This window comes from Pan troglodytes, chromosome 18 (genome assembly GCF_028858775.2).
Source record: "Pan troglodytes isolate AG18354 chromosome 18, NHGRI_mPanTro3-v2.0_pri, whole genome shotgun sequence".
Lineage (NCBI taxonomy): Eukaryota > Metazoa > Chordata > Mammalia > Primates > Hominidae > Pan > Pan troglodytes.
The window spans coordinates 14,599,767-14,618,349 of record NC_072416.2 but is presented as its reverse complement, the minus strand read 5'-3'; the positions used below and the strand labels follow the sequence as shown (position 1 = coordinate 14,618,349).

The 18,583-nt window shown below is 45.8% G+C and overlaps 2 protein-coding genes across 11 annotated transcripts in view; one reads left to right on the top strand and one right to left on the bottom strand.

The window, feature by feature from the left end:
* NPIPB2 (nuclear pore complex interacting protein family member B2) overlaps nt 1-18,583 on the top strand; it is a 49,011-nt gene that overhangs the window by 5,095 nt on the left and 25,333 nt on the right. For 2 of the 10 annotated variants that reach the window (XM_054668874.2, XM_063796688.1), the window contains exon 2: nt 13,613-13,652. The exons of 1 other annotated variant lie outside the window; for it this stretch is intronic. In XM_054668874.2, coding sequence (XP_054524849.1) covers nt 13,629-13,652 — 24 coding nt within the window. In that variant the 5' untranslated portion in view covers nt 13,613-13,628. Of the gene's footprint in view, nt 1-6,795; nt 6,947-7,274; nt 7,411-13,588; nt 13,653-14,909; nt 15,006-18,583 lie in introns of those variants that run through there. 7 more of the 10 variants (XM_054668868.2, XM_063796686.1, XM_054668866.2 and 4 more) reach the window with 7 other exon arrangements.
* TNFRSF17 (TNF receptor superfamily member 17) lies at nt 3,232-6,748 on the bottom strand. The gene is made up of 3 exons (XM_523298.7): nt 5,834-6,748; nt 4,947-5,093; nt 3,232-3,730 (listed from the first exon to the last, which is right to left on the bottom strand). Exons 1-3 carry the CDS (start codon nt 5,961-5,963, stop codon nt 3,453-3,455), a joined length of 555 nt encoding a protein of 184 aa, XP_523298.2. The 5' UTR covers nt 5,964-6,748; the 3' UTR covers nt 3,232-3,452.

Below are 18,583 nucleotides of genomic sequence, written 5' to 3'. Positions count from 1 at the left end.
CTGTGTCATGGCCATTGGTCACTCATATTTGGTTCAGAATAAATCTCTTCACATGTTTTAGAGTTTGACCCTTTTCTTTAACATGACTGACCTAGCACACAACAATGTAGCAGATGAAAATGCTGATTTTAGGCCAGGCGTGGTGGCTCATGCCTGTAATCCCAGCACTTTGGGAGGCCAAGGTCGGAGGATCGCTTGAGCCCAGGAGTTCAAGACCAGCCTTGGCAACATGGCGAAACTCTGTCTCTACTAAAAGAATAAAAAAAATTAGCCGAGAGTGGTGGTACATGCCTGTAGTCCCAGCTACACAGGAGCCTGAGGTGGGAGGGTCACCTGAGCCCCAGAGGTCGAGCCTGCAGTGAGCCAAGATTATGCCACTGCACTCAGCCTGGGCATTGGAGTAAGACCCTATCTCAAAAAAAAAAAAGAAACGAGTAAGAAAATGCTGATTTTAGGCCAGGCGCGGTGGCTCATGCCTGTAATGCCAGCACTTTGGGAGGCCAAGGCAGGTAGATCACGAGGTCAGGAGTTCAAGACCACCGTGTCCAACAAGGTGAAACCCCGTCTATATTAAAAATACAAAAATTAGCCAGGCGTGGTGGCAGGTGCCTGTAATCCCACTTACACGGGAGGCTGAGGCAGGAGAATCGCTTGAAACCAGAAGGTGGAGGTTGCAGTGAGCCAAGATCGTACCACTGCACTCTAACCTGGGCAACAAGAGTGAAACTGTGTCTCAAAAGAAAGAAAAAAAAAATGCTGATTTTAAACACTGGAAGGCCAGGTGCAGTGGCCCACACCTATAATTCTAGCACTTTGGCAGGCCAAAGTGGGTGGATCACCTGAGGTCAGGAGTCCGAGACCAGCCTGACCAATATGGTGAAACCCCATCTGTACTAAAAATACCAAAACTAGCTGAGCGTGGTGGCATGCGACTGTAGTCCCAGCTACTCAGCAGGCTGAGACAGGGGAATTGTTTGAACCCAGGAAGCAGAGGTTGTAGTGAGCTCAGATAGCACAACTGCATTCCAGCCTGGGTGACAGAGTGAGACTTCATCTCAAAAATAAATAAATAAATAAATAAAAATAAAGACTGGAAATGTGGGACAAGACAGGTTTTCACCATGTTGGTCAGGCTGGTCTCTAACTCCTGACCTCAGGTGATCTGCCTGTCTCGGCCTCCCAAAGTGCTGGGATTACAGGCATGAGCCACCACACCCGGCCATAGCCAGGAGTTTTTGTGTGCTTAAAATGAGTTAGTATAGGCCGGGTGTGGTGGCGGGCACCTGTAATCCCAGCTACTTGGGAGGCTGAGGTAGGAGAATCTTGAACCCAGGAGGTAGAGGTTGCAGTGAGCCAAGATGATGCCAGCGCAGTCCAGCCTGGGCAACAGAGCGAGACCCCGTCTCAAAAAAATAAAATGAGCTAGTACAGGTGAAGCATTTAGAACAGTCCCTGGCACGTTAGTAAGACTATATAAGGGTTAGATATGATTATTATAGCACCACTCACATTTTGGGCTGAAAACAGTATGTCGTGCACTGTTATCACAGTTTGCGATTACACATTTACTTGTGTAATTACAGTAATGCCTGATGCTTTCATTAAGCTGGAAGCTCACAAGGCCAAGAACCACCTGTGCACTGCACACTGAATTCGTCTGGTTGATTTCTAGGCTTCTCCTGTTTGCAGAAGTACGTAAGTTAGCTTTCCTTTAACAATAAAGAGAAAAGGCCAGGCACGGTGGCTCACGCCTGTAATCCCAGCACATTGGGAGGCCGAGACAGGTGGATCACGAGGTCAGGAGTTCAAGACCAGTCTGGCGAAGATGGTGAAACCCTGTCTCTACTAAAAATACAAAAATTAGCCAGGCGCATTGGCGGGCACCTGTAATGCCAGCTACTCGGGTGGCTGAGGCAGAGAATTGCTTGAACCCGGGAGGCAGAGGTTGCAGTGAGCTGAGATCGCACCACTGCACTCCAGTGTCAACGACAGAGCGAGACTGTCTCAAAAAATAAATAAATAAAATTTAAAAATCAAGAGAAACATCCGATCCTTCCTGAAATCTGTATGTATGTATATGGGAGAGAAGCGCCCTAACCATAGAAGCGTATGACTGGGGCCGGGCGCGATAGCTCACACCGGTAATCCCAACACTTTGGGAGGCCAAGGCAGGTGAATCACCTGAGGTCAGGAGTTCAAGACCAGCCTGACCAACACAGTGAAACCCCATCTCTACTAAAAATACAAAAATCAGCAGGGCATGGTGCCACGTGCCTGTAATCCCAGCTACTCGAGAGGCTGAGGCAAGAGAATCGCTTGAACCTGAGAGGTGGAGGTTGTAGTGAGCTGTGATCATGCCACTGCACTCCAGCCTGGGCAAGAGAGCAGGACTCCGTCTCAAAAAAAAAAAAAAAAAAAAGAAAAGAAAAGAAAAAGAAATTGGTTACTGAGATCTACAGAATGCTGTACTTTTTTTTTCAGTAAGTCAAGCGTTTAGAGGTCTCTAGTGAGAAAATTGTCATGTCAGCATGTTCAAGATGATGAGCATCAGCTAGGATGATCGAGGTTGTTTGCAACAACCTCAGTGGAGAGTGGATAGTGTGGAGAAGGTCTGTGTTAAATGCTACACAGATAACACCATTGGGGACCTTAAGAAGCTGATTACAGCCCAGACTAGGGCTGTAACAAGAACAACCCTTTCAGGAACAAGACTCCTGAATAAGTGGTATACAATTTTTAAGGACCACATATCTTTGGGGCACTATAAAATCCAGCAGAAGATGAAGCTGGAGGTCTTTTTGTTTGTTTGTGTTGTTTTGTTTTGAGACGGAGTCTCGCCCTCTTGCCCAGGCTGGAGTGCAGGGATGCTATCTCAGCTCATTGCAACCTCCACCTCCCAGGTTCAAGCGATTCTCCTGCCTCAGCCTCCTGAGTAGCTGGGATTACAGGTGCCTACCACCATGCCCAGCTAATTTTTGTATTTTTAGTAAAGACAGGGTTTCACCATGTTGGCCAGGCTGGTCTCAAATTCCTGACCTCAGGTAATCTGCCCGCCTCGGCCTTTCAAAGTGCTGAGATTACAGGCATGAGCCACCGCGCCTGGCCAAAACTGGAGCTTTATTATCAACAGATTAGAATTCTTTCCCCCTCCCACCTTTCTCTCCCACCCTCACCCCCCACACTGGTATACATGCTTGTTTTTAAAAACTCACGTTAATAAAAACTTAGATGTCAGGAAAAAAAAGAGTTTAATCATGAAACAAAGGAAGTTTCTACCATTAAGCTCCCAACAGTAACCTAGAGAAATATATCTAACATAAAGAGTTTCCACAGTTAGAGGACAAAAAGCTGTATCGGCAACTGAAAAATACAGTCATCCTAAGGAGATCTGACACATCATCTATTCCGACAAAAGATTTTTAAAGTGGCACTGCTCGAGTCGAAATGGTTAATTACCTAGCAGAAATTGATTTCTCTATCTCCGTAGCACTCAAAGCAGCTGGCAGGCTCTTGCAATAGTCATTCGTTTTCGTGGTGACAAGAATGGTTGCGCCTTCCTCCATAGCTGGGAGTGGAAAGCAATGGTCAGAGTCGACCTTCGGTTTGCTCTTGATGCAGTCTTCACAGGTGCATTCTTCCACCGTGTACTCGAGGCCTCTCGGAAGAATAATTTCATCACCAGTCCTGCTCTTTTCCAGGTCAATGTTAGCCATGCCCAGGAGACCTGATCCTAATTATGTAGAAACGGAAACATTAACCCAAACTTCACAGAGAATGTGGTCATGAGAGTCTTAGCAGTACACATCGGGACTCAAAGCAATGTGAGAGAGATTTTTTCATTTTTTAGAGGTGGGGTCTTACTATGTTGCCCAGGCTGCATTCAAACTCGTGGGCTCAAGCAATCCTCCCACGTTAGCCTACAGAGCAGTCGGAACTACAGCTCCATGCCACCACACCCAGTTTGAAACAGATCTTTTCAGTAAAAAAGAATGAGTATGTGCTGGGCCCTGTGGCTCACGCCTGTAATCCCAGCACTTTGGGAAGCTGAGGCGGGCAGATCACTTGTGGTCAGGAGCTTGAGACCATCCTGGCCAACATGATGAAACCCTGTCTCTACCAAAAAGTACAAAAATTAGTCGGAGGTGGTGGCACATACCTATAGTCCCAGTTACTCAGGAGGCTGAGATGGGAGAATCGTTTGAACCCAAGAGGCAGAGGCTGCAGTGAGTTGAGATCACGCCACTGCACTCCAGCCTGGGCCACAGAGCGAGACTCCATCTCTAAATAAATAAATAAATAAATAAATAAATGCATACAGAAATAGGGCAATGGCTGTACATGCTTGGGAATCCAATCATGAGCAAAGGTGTTGCAGAAGTATTTTTATCTTAAGAGGCACTTAAGTAGAACATTCATTTTTCTGGGACTGGTTCTCTATTGCTTAAAAATAATTATTTTTTAGATGATTCCTCAAATAATTCAGGAGCAACTGGTTATTCATTTCTAACATTTTTCAGTAGTAAAATGTTCACTCAAGCAAAGAACACCTATATATGTATAAAAACATGACCATAGATCTTGACAAATATGCTTTTCCTGACAGTAGCAGACCTGGCTAGGAGTTTCTGATAATGTGGCATTTAATCGATGTGCTAACTTTAGTCAAAGAGACTGATGTTTCCCAAGAAAGCCTTAGTACTTTCAATAGAGTAATTAACAATGGAAGAATCCTGGAGAAGACTGACATTGTAGAAAATCTGCCAAGGTGTCAAAATCAGAATGAAGATGGCTCACCTCTACCAAGTTCATTTAATGTAACAATGTTCTAACACATTCGAAAGGGCTGTAACGAAGTGAAATAGTCAACGCTAAAAAAAGAAAAGGAACTGAAACTCACAATAGCCATCCCCTGGAAATAGATTTCAAAGATTCACCATCAAACCAACCTGTGTTTTTAAACTCGTCCTTTAATGGTTCAGAGCTTATCTTCCTTAGCAAAAACATTAGCACGAAAACTGCCAAAGAAATTATTAAGCTCAGTCCCAAACAGGTCCAGAGAATCGCATTCGTTCCTTTCACTGAATTGGTCACACCTTTATGAAAAGAACGTCAGACAGATAATGAGCTGATAACATAATATTCACATACTTTATTGTTATTATTTATTTATTTATTTTGAGACAAAGTCTTGCTCTGTTGCCCAGGCTGGAGTGCAGTGGCGCGATCTCGGCTCACTGCAACCTCCACCTCCCAAGTTCAAATGATTCTCCTGCCTCAGCCTCCCGAGTAGCTGGGATTACAGACCTGTGCCACCATGCCCAGCTAATTTTTTGTATTTTTAGTAGAGACGGGGTTTCACCAGGTTGGCCAGGCTGGTCTCAAACTGCCGACCTCAGGTGATTCACCCACCTCAGCCTCCCAAAGTGCTGGGATTACAGGTGTGAGCCATCCACCGCACCCGGCTGTCATACTTGATTATTTTGCTAAAATAATGAATTATGGATTGTTTTGATAGCAAAATAATCAAGTATGGATTATTTCCATTCAATCACCTTAATTAATGAACATTGACTTTTAAATTCTAAATATCACTTAATTAGAAGAGCTTATATTTTTAAAAAATCTATGTTGCTAATAGTGCTGAATCATATCAAGTTCAGTTCGAAATAATTACTTTGTTTCCATAAACATTAAAATCACTGCCTTGCTTCCTTTCTCTTTTTGATTCAAGAAAACCCACCATCATGCCCATTATGTTGATTCTCTGAATAAGCAGTCCATATAGACAGAATAGTTCACACCAATGAATAATCGTTCAAGCAATATTACTTACTTGCATTACAATAACGCTGACATGTTAGAGGAGGAGTATTAGAAGAACATCGAAGTTGACAAGGTATGCAAGCATGCAACAAACTGTCAAAATATTCATTTTGGGAGCACTGCCCAGCCATCTGCAACATGATCACAAAAAGAAAACAAGGGAGCTACAGAAAGAACAGCCTGGAAGGACAAGTAATATCTCTACAAGAATTCCAGAGCAAATGCAGCAAGAGCAGCTAGAATGTTGAGAACAATGAACTTCGCCTGCTTCGTGGGTTCTTACGGGGGCCGTCTGTGTCTTCGCGGCAGCTAAGGATTTGAATACCACATCTAATTCAAGTTTCTAAGTTTGAGTCTTGGATGGGGTAAGAGACAGGGTGTAAATATCAGGGCATATCACATCTGAAACAGAAACTGCTTATTTATAGAAGAAATTTCTCAGCCAGGTGACAGTTGCAAGATGCAGACAAGCCCACGGCATCAAGCCGAATGTTCAGTAACAGTTTCTGGAACATCTGTTAATAAGCTGTACTCTGTAAGAGGTGCCAGGGAGATAGACAAGACAAGGTCTGTGCTGTGCCCCTTAAGATCTTAACATTGAGGCCAGGTGCAGGGGTTCACACCTGTAATCCCAGGACTTTGGGAGTCAAAAGGCAAAAGGATTGCTTGAGCCCAGGAGTTCAAAATCAGCCTGGGCAACATGGCGAAACCCTGACTTTACAAAAACATTTTAAAAAGTAGTCGGGTGTAAGCTGGGCGCTGTGGCTCACTCCTGTAATCCCAGCACTTTGGGAGGCCGAGGCAGGTGGATCACTTGAGGTCAGGAGTTCCAGAACAGCCTGGCCAACATGGTGAAACCCCGTCTCTACTAAAAATACAAAAATTAGTCAGGCATGGTGGCAGGCACCTATGATCCCAGCTACTCAGGAGGCTGAGGCAGGGAGACGTGCTTGAACCCAGGAGGCGGAGTTTGCAGTAAGCCAAGATCAGGCCACTGCGCTCCAGCCTGGGTGACAAAGCAAGACTCTATCTCAAAAAAAAAAAAAAAAATTCTACAGGAAGATCAGAGGTGATGCACTAAGGAAGACTCACAATGCCACTGACAGAAAAAGAGACATTTAGGGTAAGAGCTCGTGGAAAGAGGGCTGAAAGGAAGATAGGTTTGGGGTATTATAATAATAATACAATAATCTATGTTCCGTTGTTGAAAATTTAGAAATACAGATGAGCAGATAAAAAACCATTTTAAAAATCCACAGTCCAAGCATCCAGAAGTAATCACCGCTAACACCTGGTGTATCCCAGAAGTTGCAAACACACCTGCCGATGCGATGTCTTTTGTTTCACTGATCCCTGAATTCTAGATAGATACATTTATATAGTGCATTTTTCTGTTTACATAAATGGATCACTTGAATTTGCCTTTTTTTTTTTTTTTTTTTTTTTGACAGGGTCTCACTCTGTCTCCCAGGCTGAGTGCAGTGGCACAATCACAGCTCACTGCAGCCTCCACCTCCTGGGTTCAGGTGATCTTCCCACCTCAGCCTTCCAAGTAGCTGGGACTACAGACATGCGCCAGCACGCCTGGTAAGTTTTGTATTTTTTGTAGAGATGGGTTTTTGCCATGTTGCCCAGGTTGCTCTCAAACACTTGGGGTCAAGTGATCACCCACCTCGGCCTCTCAAAGCGCTGGGATTACAGGTGTGAGCCACTAAGCCCAGCTTGAATTTGCTTTTAACCATACTGAGTGAAATACCCATATAGAGACGTCCAGATGTTTGTCAAAAATGCAGGACTCAATTAAAATTTGAGGAAATGGCAAACTCCTAATTCAGTATAGTGATTATCTCTGAGGTAAGTGGTGGGGAAGAAGGGGAGCACAAAAAAGGCTTCACCTGTGTTTATTATATTTTCTTTATTAAGCTGAGTGGTGGATACATTGATATTTGTTATTTTCCTTTTGTTGTATTTTTCTTATTCTTTACACTTTCTTAAGGCCCAAGGAGTGTGCCAAGGAAACCTGCCATCCCTTCTACTTTATTTCATCCTCCAAGCACCCCAACCTTTAAAAACTTATTCTTTTTTTTTTTTTTTTTGAGCTGGAGTTTCACTGTTATTGCCCAGGCTGGAGTGCAATGGCGCGATCTCGGCTCACTGCAACCTCCACCTCCCAGGTTCAAGTGATTCTCTGGCCTCAGCCTCCTGAGTAGCTGGGATGGCAGGTGCACGCCACCACACCCGGCTAGTTTTTGTATTTTTGGTAGAGACGGGGTTTCACCATGTTGGTCAGGCTGGTTTCGAACTCCTGACCTCAGGTGACCCACCGGGCTTGGCCTCTCAAACTGCTGGGATTACAGGCATGAGCCACCTAGCCTGGATGATTTTTTATTTATTTGTTTGTTTGTTTGTTTGTTTTGAGATGGAGGCTCCCTTTGTTGCCAGGCTGGGGTACAGTAGTGCGATCTGCAACCTCTGCCTCCTGGGTTCAAGCAATTCTCCTGCCTTAGCTTCCGGAATAGCTGGGATTACAGGCATGCGCCATCATGCCCAGCTAATATTTGTATTTTTAGTACAGACAGGATTTCACCATATTGGGCGGAATGGTCTCAGTCTCCTGACCTCGTGATCCACCTGTCTTGGCCTCCCAAAGTGCTGAGTTTACAGGTGTGAGCCACCGCGCCCAGCCACTGATAATTCTTGTTTTTAAAATTCATATTATTAAAAAATAAGTATTCAAACAGTGCCAAAGATTTTTCAATGAAAAGTAAGTCTTTTTCCTACCCTGGATTTCCTCTCTCTTGCCAGAGGTAGTAATTACTGTCAGTCTTCCTCTTTTTTTTTTTTTTTTTTTTTTTTTTTTGAGACAGAATCTTGCTCTGTCACCCAGGCTGGAGTGCAGGGGCGCTATCTCGGCTCACTGCAAGCTCCGACTCCCAGGTTCATGCCATTCTCCTGCCTCAGCCTCCAGAGTAGCTGGGACTACAGGCACCCGCCACCATGTCTGGCTAATTTTGTTTTTGTATTTTTAGTAGAGATGGGGTTTCACCATCTTAGCCAGGATGGTCTCGATCTCCTGACCTCATGATCTGGGATTACAGGCGTGCGCCACCATGCCCAGCTAATATTTGTATTTTTAGTAGAGACAGGGTTTCACCATGTTGGGCAGAATGGTCTCAATCTCCTGACCTCGTGATCGACCCGCCTCGGCCTCCCAAAGTGCTGGGATTACAGGTGCAAGCCACCGCGCCCAGCCTTTTTTTTTTTTTTTTTTTTTTTAAGACAGGGTATTGCTCTATTGCCCAGGCTGGAGTGCAGTGGCACCATCAGGGCTCACTGCAGCCTCCACCTTCTGGGTTTAAGCAATCCTCCCACCTCAGCCTCCTGAGTAGCTAGGACTACGCACATGCCACCATGCCCAGCTAATTTTTGTGTTTTTTTGTAGAGATGAGATTTCATCATGTTGCCCAGGCTGGTCTTGAACTCCTGGGCTCAAGTGATCTTCCCGCCTCAGCCTCCCAAAGTACTGAGATTACATGTGTAAGCCACAGTGCCCAGCCACTGTCAGTCTTCTGTCTTTCCAAATAGAGCCTCTGTTTATGTCTGTCTATTCAGACCCTACCTATTTTATTTGTATCCACCCAGGAGGCAGATAGAGCATATTATACAACTGCTCATACCTTTTTTTTTTTTTTTTTTTTTTAAACAGGGTCTCACTCTGTCACCCAGGCTGGAGTGTGGTGGCAAAATTTCAGCTCACTGCAACCTCCGTCTCCCAGGTTCAAGCCATTCTCTTGCCTCAGCCTCCCTAGTAGCTGGGATTACAGGTGCGTGCCTCCAGGCCTGGCTAATTTTTGTATTTTTAGTAGAGACGGGGTTTCAGTATGTTGGCCAGGCTGGTCTCGAACTCCTGACCTCAAGTGATTCGCCCACCTCGGCCTCCCAAAGTGCTAGGATTATAGGCGTGAGCCACTGCGCCTGGCCTCTTTTTGTATTTTTAAAGTAGTACATAATAAATGCTAAAATCATGAAAATAAAATGCAGAAATTTAAAAAAATACTTTTTTTTTTAAATGCAGGACTTGAGCCTAGGAAAGATTTTGAACTTAGATATTAATCAAAACCTCAAATTCCTCTGGGGTCCAGGTGGTGAGGTAAGTGGGAGAGGCTGCCTAGGCAGAACAGGGAGAAGCTGAAGCAGCTGGCCCAGGAGGCTCCACTCCCTCAGCCTCTGCCAGATTGCTGACCTTTGGAAGACAGGCAAAGGAGACAGGAGAAACATGATTAGAGAAATAGGGAGAGAACAAAAATTATCTCCCAGGCTGGGTGCAGTGGCTCACACCTGTAATCCCAGCACTTTGGGAGGCTGAAGCAGGTGGATCACCTGAAGTCAGGAGTTTGAGGCCAATCTGGCCAACATGGTGAAACCCAGTCTCTACTAAAAATACAAAAATTAGCCAAGCGTGGTGGCGTGCATAATCCCAGCTACTTGGGAGGCTGAGGCAGGAGGATCGTTTGAACCTGGGAGGCAGAGGTTGCAGTGAGCCAAGATTGCGCCACTGCACTGCAGTCTGGGCTACGGAGTGAGACCGTGTCTCAAAAAAAAAAAAGAAAAGAAAGAAAAAAAAATCTCCCATAACAGTCAAGCAAGGAGAGATTTTAGCCTGAGTTAGGGAGTGGAGTCAAATTCTACAGGAAGATCAGGGGCGATGCACTAAAGAAGCAGGTCATTGATGGCCTTTGAGTGTGTCCCTGATGCAAGCCAGATGGTAGATATTTAAGGAGTGGTGAGGAAGAGGAGGCAGCCAATAGGCGCCATGGCTCATGCCTGTAATCCCAGCACTTTGGGAGGCTGAGGAGGGCGGATAACCTGAGGTCAGGAGTTTGAGACCAGCCTGGCCAACATGGTGAAACCCCGTCTCCACCAAAAATACAAAAAATTAGCCGGGCATGATGGCGCACACCTGTAATCCTAGCTACGTGGGAGCCTGAGGCAGGGCAATTGCTTGAACCTGGGAGGCAGAGGTTGCAGTGAGCTGAGATCATGTCACTGCACACTCCAGCCTGGGCGACAGAGGGAGACTCTGTCTCAAAAAAAAAAAAAAAAAAAAAAAGGGAACCATACCTGGGAAGCCAGAAGCCAGGGGAAGAAAGCTTTGCTAACTCTTTGGAAAGAAAACACTATTGTGTCTGACAGATATACTTGCTCAGGTACTTAAAATCTCAGGTACAATGTAGTTTACTGTGGCATCACATCTATTCATAAGAGCCTAGAGCAACAGAACTGTTCGTCACTGGGAGCCTCACAATGGAAGACTATGGCCATCAGAAAGAATGAGACAGATGTGTTCTCATACGAAAGATAAATCACTAAGTGAAAAACACAAAGTACAGACTGGGCACGGTGGCTCACACCTGTAATGCCAGCATTTTGGTAGGCTGAGGTAGAAGGATCACTTGAGCCCAGTAGTTCGAGACAGCCTGGGCAACACAGGGAAACCCTATCTCTACAAATAATTTAAAAATTAGCCAGGTGTGGTAGTGCGTGCTTGTGGTCCCAGCTGCTCAGGAGGCTGAGGCAGGAGGATCACCTGAACCTAGGAGGTTGAGGCTACAGTGAACCATGGTTGTGTGCTACTGCACTTCAGCCTGGGCAACAGAGCAAGACTGTCTCAAATAAAATAAAATTTAAAAAAATAAAATAGGTAGTGTCTGAATAGACAGACATAAACGGAGACTTTTTTTGCAAAGCTAGAAAGAAAACTGATGGACTGTCTCTGGCAATAGACAAAATCTAAAGAAAGAAAAAGACTCACTTTTCATTGAAAAATCTTTAGCAGTGTTTGAATACTTTTTTTTAATAATATGATTTTTTTTTTGAGACGGGGTCTCCCTCTGTCACCCGGTTAGAGGTAGTTGGGTGATCACAGCTCACGGCAGCCTGGAATTCCTAGGCTCAAACAATCCTCCCGCCTCAGCCTCTCAAGTAGCTAGGACTACGATAGTACGCCACCATGCACAGCAATTTTTTTTCTTTTTAATTTTTTGTAAGGGCAGGGTCTTGCTCTGTTGCCCAGACAAGTCTTGAATTCCTGGCCTCAAGCTATTCTCCCACTTCAGCCTCCCAAAGTGCTGGGATTACAGGTGTGAGCCACTGTGCCTGGCTAGGAGCATGATTTTGAAACAAGGATTTTTTTTAAAGTTTTTTGAGACAGGTGCTGATGTAATCACATCACCAAAAGAGTGCTGTGTTTGCCCTTGCATGACATAGAAAGAACAGTGAGGAATCCAGTACTCACACCAGCCTCAAGCTTCACTTGTCACTCACAGCTCTAAGGAAGCAAAGTGGTGCTGGAAACTCCCAAAGCCATTAAAGCTGCTTCTGCCACGGCCCGAGCCCCAGCACCAAATGCTTGGCTGCCCATTCACAGAGGCAAGAGCCATACAGGGGCAACCTAAACCCCTCTACGAGCTCCCCCTGCAGAGCCCCACTTTGGCAAACAGACATTCCTGACTTCTAGATCCACTGGATGGTGACTCCTCTGGTCCCACTCCCAGATCTTCACCTCCCCAGATCCTGCAATAATTGTGCAAAGTCTCATTCCTTCCCTTGTCCCGTAACACTCACCCATGGTAGCTCAGCTCCCCAAACCAACCCTGATTGTTACCACCTCTTTAACCTTAATATTTTCAACCTACAGGCTTTCTTATTTTACTTTGTTTTTGAGACAGGGTCTCACTCTGTTACCCAGGCAGGAGTGCAGTGGTGAGATCAAAGCTCACTGCAGCCTCAACCTCCCCAGCCCAAGTGATCATCCCACTTCAGTCCCCTGACTAGCCGGGACTGCAGGCACATGCCATCTTGCCTGGCTAGGTTTTTTATTTAACTTTATTTTTTGCAAAGATGGGGGTCTTGCTGTGTTGCCCAGGCTGGTCTCAAACTCCTAGACTCAAGCCATCCACCCCACTTGGCCTCCCAAAGTGCTAGGATTATAGGCATGAGCCACCATGCCTGGCCTAGGATTTTTTTTTTTTTAGCGGAGTCTTGCTCTGTCATCCAGGCTGGACTGTAGTGGCGTGATCTGGGCTCACTGCAACCTCCGCCTCCTGGGTTCAAGCACGTCTCCTGCCTCAGCCTTCCTGAGTAGCTGGGATTACAGGCACCCACCCACCACGCCCAGCTTAATTTTGTATTTTTAGTAGAGGTGAGGTTTCGCTATGTTGGCCAGGCTAGTCTTGAACTCCTGACCTCAGGTGATCTGCCCGCCACAGTCTCCCAAAGTGTTGGAATTACAGGAGTGAGCCACCGCACCCAGCCAGCATTTTCACTGTGTACTGGGCCCCACAAGTTAAGTAGTCAGTCCTGAGTGACTCAATAAAGACAATGTTAGAAAGTTCTCATCATAGGATTTGGATTTGTGTCAGGTTATTTGGGGAGAGTTTGCAAAAACACGGCTTAGCTGATGTTGGCAGGATGTGTGGGGGATTCTGTAATTGGGGAATATCTAAGTATCAGTAGAATTCTCCAGAAAAATAGAACCAAAAGGAGATACAGAGCTAGAGACAGAGATTTACTTTAAGGAATTGCTTCATGCAATTGTAGGAGCTGGCAAGTCCAAACTCCGTAGGGCAGGCCAGCAGACTGAAAATCCACGTAAGAGTGGATGTTGCAGTACTGAGTTTGAAATCCACAGGGCAAGCCAGGCAGGCCAGACACTCAGAGAGGGTGTGTGTGTTTCAGTCTTGAGGCTGAATTCCTTCTTTTTCAGGAAATCTTGGTCTTTGCTTTTTAGGCCTTCAACTGATTGGATGAAGCCCACCCACATTATGAAGGTCAGTGTCCTTTATTCAAAGTCTACTGATTTAAGGGCCAGGCACGGTGGCTCAGGTCTGTAATCCCAGCACTTTGGGAGGCTGAGGCGGGCAGACCATTTGAGGTCAGGAGTTCAAGACCAGCCTGGCCAACATGGTGAAACCCTGTCTCTACTAAAAGTATAAAACTTAGCCGGGCGTGGTGGCACACGCCTGTAGTCCCAGCTACTTGGGAGGCTGAGGCAGGAGAATCGCTTGAATCCAAGAGGCGGAGGTTGCAGTGAGCCGAGATCACACCACTGCACTCCAGCCTGGGCGACAGAGTGAGACTCCATCTCAAAAAAAAAAAAAAGAAAAAGTTAGACAGGTGTGGTGGCACATACCTGTAATCCCAGCCACTTGGAGGCTGAAGCAGGAGAATCGCTTGAACCCCAAGCAGTGGAGACTACAGTAAGCTGAGATCGCACCAATGCACTCCAGCCTCGGTGACAGAGTGAGACTCCATCTCAAAAGAAGAAGAAGAATTAATTAATTAACTAAAAATAAAAATAATAGCCATCTTGGCAACAATTGGTGCTGCCTAAATGAGGAGGCAGGGCCAGCTGTGGAGCCCTCCTGGGGGCCTGGTCAGCAGGGTACCTGTCCTCCACCCCCTAGTGCCTGGTACCCCTGGGGTGAAGCCAACTGAGCATGGAGACTGAGAGCCTGCCAAGAGCAAAAGAGGTTTTCAGGAGGGGACCTCAAAAAGCCTGGTTCCAATGCCAGCATGAGCATCTGGTTCTCAGTCAGTGTTCCTCCTGGGCATTCTGCAGGAGATCATTTCTTTTCTTTTCTTTTCTTTTGAGACAGAGTCTCACTGTGTTCCCCAGGCTGGAGTGCAGTGGTGCGATCTCAGCTCACTGCAACCTCCGCCTCCTGAGTTCAAGTGATTCTCCTGCCTCAGCCTCCTAAGTAGCTAGGAATACAGGTGCCTGCCACCATGCCCGGCTAATTTTTGTATTTTTAATAGAGATGGGATTTCACCATGTTGGTCAGGCTGGTCTCAAACTCCTGACCTCAGGTGATCTGCCCGCCTCAGCCTCCCAAAGCGCTGAAATTACAGGCGTGAGCCACTGCTCCCGGCAAGAGATCATTTCTCATCCAGATGGCTACTGAGAGCAGGACTCCAGAGAGTGTTCATTTTTTAGTGCAATGTGGGAACCAGGCCTTTAACCCACCCTGTGGGCTTTCCACTAAGAGCCCACAGAGCCAGGTTCAAGGCCTGGTTCTCCCACTTACAGGGCTTGAGCAATTCAGTTTCCCTCCCTGAGTGTTGGTGACCTGTGCTGTGAAATAGAGAGGGACACCTACGACCTGCTGTCAGAGCCCATCAAGGTAAGATCACAAGAGGGAGGTGCCCATCAACATGGGTCTTGTTCATGGAAGAGGCGCAGAGGAAAGATTCATGCATGATTAATGACTGGCGACAATTTCCTGCCTGCCTTTGGAATGAATCAAAAATAAGTGAAAACGTGTGGCTGAGGCAAAGCATTTGGGTCTTCGGGGACTCTGCAGTGGACCAGAGGAGGCCTGGGGCTGGCTGAGTCATCTAAGTGGGTGATCGGTTTTTTCCTGTTTGCAAAACGAGAGTCAAGTTCCAGAGGGGATACGTGGAGTGGGATTAAACGTTTCTCTCCAAGCATACTCCCAGTGGAAGGCTTCCCAAGAAGCATCATTGGGTAACTTTCCGTTGCCACTATCTGAAAGAGGTGGGAGGAGGAGTGGCAAATTTCTTTTTTCTTTTTTCTTTTCTTTTTTTTTTTTGAGACAGCGTCTTGCTCTGTCACCCAGGTTGGAGTCCAGTGGTACGATCTCAGCTCACTGCAACCTCTGCCTCTCAGGTTCAAGCAATTCTCCTGCCTCAGCCACCCAAGTAGCTAGCTGGGAATAAAGGGGCGTGCCACCACGCCTGGCTATTTTTAGGTTTTTTTTGTATTTTTAGTAGAGACAGGGTTTCACCATGTTGGCCAGGGTGGTTTCGATCTTCTGACCTTATGATCCACCTGCCTCAGCCTCCCAAAGTGCTGAGATTACAGGCGTGAGCCACCACGCCTGGCCAGAATGGCAAGTTTCTTATCCAAAGATAGTCTCTCTCTAAATCCCAAAACCTTTTTTTTTTTTTTTTTTTTTTTGAGACAGAGTTTCACTCGGTCACCTAGGCTAGAGTACAGTGGTACCATCTTGGTTCACTGCAAACCCCGCCTCCCAGGTTCAAGTGATTCTCATGCCTCACCCTCCAGAGTAGCTGGGATTATAGGCAAGTGCCACGACGGCCAGCTAATTTTTGTATTTTTAGTAGAGATGGGGTTTCACCACGTTGGCCAGGCTGGTCTCGGACTTCTGGCCTCAATCCACCATGCTGGGATTATAGGTGTGAGCCACCGCGCCCAGCCTAAATTCTGAAATCTTTATAGATGAAATGGATTACTTCAAAATAATACAGGAGAGGCAGATGTAGGTACGTGTATAGATTATACCAGGTCAGCCTGATTTGATGGGTGATGGATATGTGAGGGATTTATTTTTAATCAATAAAAGTTTGTTGTTTTTAAATAGCAAAAAGTTTTTTTGTTTTTTTTTTTGAGACAGAGTCTTGCTCTGTTGCCCAGGCTGGAGTGCAGTGGTGTGATCTCAGCTCACTGCAAGCTCTGCCTCCCGGGTTCACACCATTCTCCTGCCTCAGCCTCCCGAGTAGCTGGGACTACAGGCTCCTGCCACCACACCTGGCTAATTTTTTTGTATTTTTAGTAGAGATAGGGTTTCACCGTGTTAGCCAGGATGGTCTTGATCTCCTGACCTCGTGATCCTACCACCTCGGCCTCCCAAAGTGCTGGGATTAGAGGCATGAGCCACCACAGCCAGCCTAGCAAAAAGTTATTTTAAATATAATATCCAATACTCAATATGTATCGAGTCTTTTTTCTTCTTAAAAAAATTTTTATTTCTCAATTATACATAAAAGAGTCTTTTTAAAGTTAACATTCTTTTTTTTCTTTCTTTTTTTTTTTTTTTTAAAGACAGAGTCTTACTCTGTCACCCAGGCTGGAGTGCAGTGGTGCAATCATAACTCACTGTAACCTTAAACTCCTGGGTTCAAGTGATTCTTCTGCCTCAGCCTCCCCAGTAGCTGGGATTATAGGCTTGCAACCACGACCGGCTAATTTTTTTTCAGAGATGGGGTCTCACTATATTGCCCAGGCTGGTCTCAAACTTCTGGTCTCAAGTGATCCTCCCACCTCACTCTCCCAAACTGTTGGGATTACAGGCATTAGCCACCATGCCTGGCCTAAAATTAATATTTTTTAACCAAGCAATTCCACGTTTAGGAATTTTGCATGAAAGAGATACAAAGCAGATTACTAGAAAGAGCTGGGGTTTTAACTGCAAAAAAAAATTGGAAATAACCAAAATGCCTATTAATAAAAGACTGCTTAACATTTATACTATAATTTAAAAATTATAGTATGCCTATTCAATAGAATGCTAGGCACTGTTTACCAAAAAAAGATGATATGAGGCTGGGTGTGGTGGCTCATGCCTGTAATCCCAGGACTTTGGGAGGCCAAGGCGGGCAAATCACTTGAGGTCAGGAGTTGGAGACTAGCCTGGCCAATGTGGTGAAATCCCGTCTCTACTAAAAATACAAAAATTAGCCAGGCATGTTAGTGTGCGCCTGTAATCCCAGCTACTCGGGAGGTTGAGGCAGGAGAATCGTGCCACTGCATTCCAGCCCAGACCACAGAGAAAGGCTCCATCTCAAAAAATAATAATAATAAAAAATAATAATAAATAAAATTAAAGTAAATAAAAGGATGATCTGAAAGCAAAAAATAAACTAAGAAAAATAGTTGTATCTCAGGCCAGGCACAGTGGCTCATGCCTGTAATCCTAGCACTTTGAGAAGCCAAGGTGGGTGAATCACGAGGTCAGGAGATTGAGACCATCCTGGCTAACATGGGGAAACTCCGTCTCTATTAAAAATACAAAAAGTTAACCAGGCATGGTGGCATGCACCTGTAGTCTCAGCTACTCGAGAGGCTGAGGCAGGAGAATCGCTTGAACCTGGGAGGCGGAGGTTGCAGTGAGCCAAGATTGCTCCACTGCACTCCACCCTGAGCAACAGAGCAAGACTCCGTCTCAAGAAAACAAAAACAAAACCAAAAACAAACTAACAAAAAACCCAAAAATTAGCCGGGCGTGGTGGCAGGTGCCTGTAATCCCAGCTACTTGTGAGGCTGAGGCAGGAGAATCACTTGAACCCAGGAAGCGGAGGTTGCAGTGAGCCAACATTGCGCCACTGCACTCCAGGCTGAGCAATAAAGTGAGACTCCACCTTGAAAAAAAAATACAGAATGAATTAGGTTTTTCAATGCAGCACTGAACTCCTCCAAGTCCATCAAATGGTTAAATAAATTTGATGGAATTAATTCAGCAGAGACCTGAACAGGGACCAGAAGCGACCATGAGAACATGAGCACTCTAGTGCTCTTGACCTTGAGAATCCACAGGGAATACACTTGGGGTTCAAGTCAGTCTTTTTAGAATCCAAGGGGCAGAGAGATCCCAAATAGCATCTGGGCACATGTAAACATTGAAGTAGATTTTTATGTTCTAACAAAGAAAGATGGCGATAAGGGCCAGGCACGCTGGCTGACGCCTGTAGTCCCAGCACTTTGGGAGGCCGAGGCGGGTGGATTACCTGAGGTCAGGCGTTCGAGACCAGCCTGGCCAACACTGCAAAACCCTATCTCTACTAAAAAATGCAAAAATTAGCCAGGCATGGAGGCACGTGCCTGTAGTCCCAACTACTCAGGAGGCTGAGGAAGGAGAATCGCTTGAACCCTGGAGGCAGAGGTTGCAGTGAGCCGAGATTGTGCCACTGCACTTCAGCCTGGGTGACAGAGCAAGACTCT